This window comes from Sinohyriopsis cumingii, chromosome 19 (assembly GCF_028554795.1).
Source record: "Sinohyriopsis cumingii isolate HCF-2022 chromosome 19, ASM2855479v2, whole genome shotgun sequence".
Classification (NCBI taxonomy): Eukaryota; Metazoa; Mollusca; class Bivalvia; order Unionida; family Unionidae; genus Sinohyriopsis; species Sinohyriopsis cumingii.
Window position 1 is genome coordinate 67,711,783 of NC_142979.1, and position 6,663 is coordinate 67,718,445.

Consider the following 6,663-nt stretch of genomic DNA (forward strand, 5'->3'; position numbering starts at 1 on the left):
TCTCTAATTGTTCATGTTAGTGGTGGTTGCTTGTTACCCACCTCGCCTATGATAGTAACACTTGGACGGCCATAGTTAATTGTGTTGTTGATCGAGGCGGCTTCTGCATCTTAGAGCATTTTAAACTGAACCATATTTTCAGTGTCCCAGAATCATAAACTCTTAGTTCTCCGTCGATATAATTCTCTCTCCCACTAACGATCTAACTCCTTTTCTGGAAGCGTTACATATTACATATGTGCTATATGCGGGTTCGAGTTATTTGATGGGTTTAGGCAATTAACCAAACTGGGTGTCCATCATCATATTCAGTACTAATATAATTTGCTCATGTTCCTTTGCGTCAGCCACGATACCAGTATCACATCAGCACGCCTCGTCTCTCTTTAGTGTCTTGTTGATAGTCACCCACCTGATACTATGCTACCGAGACTGCAACCCCTCCCCTTCAACCTTCTACTCCCTAACTGGACACAGTTCGTACAACCCTCTAATTCACCACCATCCTTTTGTAACCCCATCAATAGCTCCCAGGATCTAGCAAAAACGTTGCTGCTCTGTGACACCAGCATAAAATTGATGCAAGGTGCGGTGAAACCGCTGAAGTGTTTTGGGGTCAATCACGGCCTTTTACCATCTACCCTGCAAAATGCAATGCAAAGTGTGTCAAAATTGCTTTTTAATCCTGCTGCTGTTGCTCTTCAACATGTTTATAACCGTACTATGTTGATGAAGAATCAAACCTCGTCTGAAAGAGAATTCGTTTTGATTTTCAAGTGAGTGGCAATGCTTGAATGTTTGGGTACAGAGAAATGTATTACTTAGTCTACCGGTACAATCAGAATAATCCTAAAATGCATGTAAAGTTTAACTACAATGTCAGTTAAATTGCATTATACTAATTTGCAAAGATCATTTCATCTTCTTACATTTCAGGTAAAAATAATGCCCAAGTTCAACATTTTAACTAATTACCTTTTATTATAAAACAGTTTATACCTTGATGAATTCATTCTTTCGGTTAAAACCTACAGGTGCTATTTTCACGGTGGTGGCGGGAGTGGGGGTTGGTGTAAATCTTTGCAAGAGTTAAGTTTACTTCTGCGAAAATTTCATTTACGCATATATTCAATGCATCATCAATACGAAGGAATCTGTTATTCCTCTAAGACTGCTCTTTCTTGTTTTATATTATTCGGATAAATAATAGTTTCTTTTAGAGCTATTGTAGATGTCTTTTTTTGTTTGTTTTTTGTTTTTGTTTTTTTGTTTGCTATTTATTTTTCATTCAGATTATTTCTCTTTAAAGGCATATCCATGTTGATGTAATTTTAAATTTATTGTAAAGAACCGCGAGAAGCACAGACTGTACCTGTATATGTTCAATATAGTATTTTAGTGTCACCGTGCATTCCAGAGAGGTAAAATGGTCAGTGATTGGCATCTTGTTTTATTTGTTGCGGTGATAAATATAAATAAAGTATTCATTGTGATCGATACTGTATCGTGAGCTGGAGGCCTGAATAATAGAAAACATGCACTTTGCAAGTATTTGTTTGTCTTAATTTTATTTTTGTTTTGCAGATCTTCTTTGTTTTGATAATACCTTCAGCTGGACAAGGTCAAAGAAAATTTATTACCTGGGAGAGGTGATCGTTTCGGATGAGGACATTACATCAGAGATCAGAAACCTTGTTTCTAAAGGTGACTGGAAGACTTTGGAGGAAAAATTTGAAACTACACATCTCTAGAAAAAATCTCATTGTAAAATCTTGACGATGCAAAAAAAAGATTACATAGTTTCGCATAGCGTATTATTAGTTCATGCAGAAAATAGCAACGTGTCCTCTGAATAATATTAATAATAACATGTGAGCAAAGTCTCATCCAAGATGCGTACATTTATAACACATAGAAAAACTATGCAAAATAAGGAATACGTCGATCGCTTTAAATATAACAAATTGGTTTAATATAATTTTTTCTTTGGCTTATTTGTTTTGACAACACGTTCATGGGCATAATTCCTATATCTCGTTCAAAGTCCATTACACAAATGAATGCAGCGTTTGCCTGTATATGAAAGACGGTATCAGCTGTTTAGATGAAGAACTGCCATTGCTTAACACACCGGCATCAGGGTCTACTGTTCGTGTATTGGATTGCACATCAGACCAAAAATTTCCTTCCTTAAATTGATATTCTTGAGTTGTCTTTCTTATTTCCTTATTGGTAACAATTAATCTTGCACTAAAAATTCACCAGGCATCATATATATTTTAATTTCTTGAGAAACGTCTTGATCATATCTGATGAAAAATTGGGGAACTCCTCCACTCATTTCTCAAGAATAAAACGAGTTCCCATTTGTATCATTTAAAGGGGGTTCTTTCAATGCCTTTCTTTTAAATCGATCTTTCCAAAGTCTTCCTCTAAAACAAGCAACATTATTGTCAGAAGAATAATAATAAAAATAATGTGAAATTTCAACCTGAGGAGAATTTTGGAAAAGTTAGACCCAACCCTTAGATTACAAAGAATGCTTACACTCATACTCAAATCAAAGTTCTGACATTTAATTGGTCAATGATTTTTATTTTACGGAAGCCAATCAGACATCAGAATTATGAGTTGAGACTGTATTTGAGTATGTAATATTGTGTGTCATCTATGGATATGGCCAGGATATCATGCAACTAGGAGCTTGAGTTTAAGATTGAGTTTTCACTATCAACGAATCAGTACTAACATTATAAAACGTAAAGATTTTTGTTATTGGCTGACATAAAATCACAAGCTCAAATTCAGGCAAATTTTATGACTTCCAGGCAAGGCATCGTATGCACGAAACTGTCCCAGCAGAACATTGAACATAGACTCAAAGCTCCGTAACAAACATTCATGCTTAAACTCCCTGCAGATCGCAGAAAATTAGACACTTATGGACTTTCTAGAAGTTAAATTAATGCCAAGGTTACCGTGATTCAAACTTAACTCAAAGTTTTGTGCACGTACTACATTAGTGAATACGGTACTTTCCGACCTGAAGATATCACCCCCGTCCCGAAAACGCCAAAGAGATTCGAATAGTGTTCTGCAGATTAGTTTAGATTAAGTCGATGTAAACTATCTGCCGGAAATAAAGGTGCCGTCATGAAGCGAAGATTTATTCTTATTATAGCAGTTCGTATGAAAGAGTTCAACAGATACTGCCTTAGGTTTGTTTCAGGTGGATTGGTATTCATTTTTTTTCTCAAACATTTGTGTACAGTGACTAAAACATAAAATTGTTACACTGTAATTGGAAAATCATCAAATATTTTAACTGTATCATTAGACATCGTTCAAAACTTTGAAGTGAAAGATTATTTGTGTACTATGTATTTCAGTGCACTTCGGACCATCATATGATCTGTAATTGTGATTGTATCAATTTTTATCGTAAAAACAACACGGAAACACTTTTTCAGCTTCGGATTAGTAACGGAAAGGGTTTCGGTGCTGGCGCACCATTGCAACACATACCCAAACTTTGTTGGGTTGTTTTAAAACGTTGAACCATATTTAATGTTGATTATAGTCTTTTGTAGAAATTTAAAGTAGAATGTCGATATTGGTTGTCTTTGTATCTTACAACCTTTGGTTTAAGTATAGCATCTTCATAAAACGTGTTTACCATCCATTGCATCCTGAATCTCCCTACCCTTTCTCGGTGGGAAACTTCATTCAGCAGCACTTCATTAAATGCGTTTGCCTTAAGATGTAGTTCTACTTATGTTTTCGTTCTCTTTGTGCATAATGCATTGTATAAAAGGTTTCTTGTTTGGTTCTAAGAAATCGCGTACATCACTGTATTAAAATACTTTTTATTTCTTAACATACTTATCTGAATAAATGTCAAGCATTATTATATGAGATTCGATGTTTTTTGTCCGATATAATTCAATTTTATGCTTGGTTTTCGGTTATATATCAATCTTAATATTGTTAATACGTGTTTCTTTGCAATTTCGGTCATTGAAATGTATATTTCATTGACATACATCAGTTGATTTATGAATGCATCGATACTGCGGCACTGATCAAATGAAATTCCCCAAGTCGTACGTTGCGATAATGAAACAAATACAAATAAACGCTGCAAGTAAATATAGCAATTCAGTGTAGCGAAGAAATAGTTTTTACAAAGATGTTTCTTAATCGAAACATGATTATGTGTAACATGAATTGTTTTATGTCTAGTCACTTTCAAACATTTTCAAACATTTTCAAACTGTTGGTAGTCTATTTCATACTTATAAAATTGAGGGACTTGTTGTTTAAACTAAAGTTAAGTGTCCGTGAATGTTTATGAAGAGTATTTATAAAATATGATTTACCTGTCAGAAGTGAGGTCATACAGGGGGTTTGAGGGAAAACAAAGGAATGTAGACTGTGTTTTAAAAGGCAAAAATATTATTATTTGGGTATGAATGTGATAAAGTACATACACGTTAATTACAGAAACGGGAATTGACTTTTGTTTGGGATCAATAAACAAAATTCACAATCTTCAATGGAAAAGGGACAAATACCCCCACCCCACCCCGGATCTTAGGGTACCAGACTTATTCTGATTTTTCCCAACAGTTAACATTTCTAAACCAGAAAATACTGATGTTAGATACTTGTATTCTTTCTCAAACATCCTATGTAATACTGCCACAAATGTTCTATATTTGGACTTGTTTCTGACATCTATCTATGGAAATGGTAAAATAATGGAGTCGGTTACATCTAGCGTCGAATATTTTAGCATGAGATATGTATAGCAGATGAATTATACTATGTACACAGAAAAGACTGTTTATTATTTTCTTTGATACAACGTTTCTTCTATTCGGAATACATATTATGTCAAAGTTTAAATAGCGCGACTAAGGTCATAACTAATATTATTCCAAAGGATTTGTTTTGACGTTCCTTTGTTACAATATTTGATTGGTTATGGCATTTGATTTGTGTGGCCCGCCTGATACAAATTAGCTTAGCATTGATTTTTTATCACGTGACGCGCCTAAGTCAGATTAAGAATGACGGTCGTTTAAATAATAAAGCGATATTATCACTCGTCATTCGTAATCCACAAATAACAAAGGTTTAACAAAGGCGCCAGGAATTAATGACATATCATATGTAATCGAAACACTGGATTCACGGGATGCTGGTTCAGTGTTATTAGAGCATTAAAACATGACAAGAAATACCTTTGTTTTTTTATACTTTTTATTATGTAATTTAGCAACATTTCTTATCTATCATTATCTGCCTGTATGTTGACTCAGGACAGAGCTAAGCTAATATTTCTCGTGTTTATTTTTGGATTCTGGCTGTTGTGTGAAAACTTTCCGGTCAGAAAAGAAACATAATGTCTTAGACACAAAGCTATATGCGCATTTGCATGTCATTGATAAAAACATACCGTCAGGACATTTCCGATTAATAGAAAACAGACGGTTTAGGGGCTGATATCACCTGATATCAAACCTTCATTAAACCGTCGGGAGAAGAGTTCCGTTGACGACATATACATTCTATTTCCTGATCAAATCCATGATTTGGCGACTTGTTAATCCGCGTGGAATAACACAACCCTCTGTCATGTGGCCATTTTGAATTTCGCGCTAGATATGAGTAGTAATATGGGACGATATAGGGTCTATGGGAATTAGCATTAAAAACACCCCTGGGACGATATAGGGTCTATGTATATTTAACATGGACAAAACCCCTGGGACGATATAGGGTCTATGGGAATTAGCATGGACAAAAACCCTGGGACTGTATAGGGTCTGTGTAAATTTAACATTAACCACCCTGCGACTGTATAGGGTCTATGTAAATTTAACATGGACAAAAACCCTGGGACTGTATAGGGTCTATGTAAATTTGACATGGGAATTTGGGACTGTTGAGCGTCAAATGGAACAGGGTCGGGACCCTATTTTAATAGGTCCCGACCTGATGGGTCTATGGAAATGGAATAGGCGAAAATTGAAACAGGGAGGGGTCTCTATTTTAAAAAAAAATAAAAATAAAAAAAGGGGTAGGCAATGAACGTCAAGGTCTTTTCGAGATATTGGAGTGGCCCTGAAAAAGGCCTTTGGTTTTCTTCTTTTTCCTCTAATTTCTTCTATTTCTCCACCAGTTCTTATTTTCTGTCCTACACTTTTTCTATTCTTTTCTTTCTTTTCTTCCTCCTTTTTCTTCTTTTTCTCTTCTTTCTGCTTCTCCTCCTCTTCTTTCCTCCTCTTCTCATTTTCTTCTTCCTTTTCAATTTTTTCGTTCCATGCTTTCATCCTTATCCTTTCCTCTTCATACTCCTTCTCGTCCTTTATTTCTTTCAACAGATCACTGATGATTTCCTTTAGTTTTCTTAAATTGTTGATCTCCATCTTCACTCGATGGGGACTATAAGAATAGTGATCCACGTTTAGGTTAACTAACATTTGCTCCATCATGCCCAAATTGTCCAGGACGTCTTGCAATTTTTTCATTTTATCAAGGTGGTTCGAAGCCATCTTCGTTTTTATTCTTTGTAGAATGGTGCGAACGACGAACGTTGTGGGTTCTTATACGAAAAGTGCGGACGTGAAGGAAAACATCCCCTAAGACCCGAATCTT

The 6,663-nt window shown here is 35.3% G+C and overlaps 1 protein-coding gene across 3 annotated transcripts in view; it reads left to right on the forward strand.

The window, feature by feature from the left end:
* LOC149775884 (retinal-binding protein-like) overlaps nt 1-5,226 on the forward strand; it is a 44,120-nt gene extending 38,894 nt beyond the window's left edge. For 2 of the 3 annotated variants that reach the window (XM_089943243.1, XM_089943245.1), the window contains one exon: nt 1,585-5,226. In XM_089943243.1, coding sequence (XP_089799369.1) covers nt 1,585-1,751 — 167 coding nt within the window. In that variant the 3' untranslated portion in view covers nt 1,752-5,226. The remainder of the gene's footprint in view (nt 1-1,584) is intronic. The other variant, XM_089943244.1, reaches the window with a different exon arrangement.
* The last annotated feature ends 1,437 nt before the right edge of the window (nt 5,227-6,663 follow it).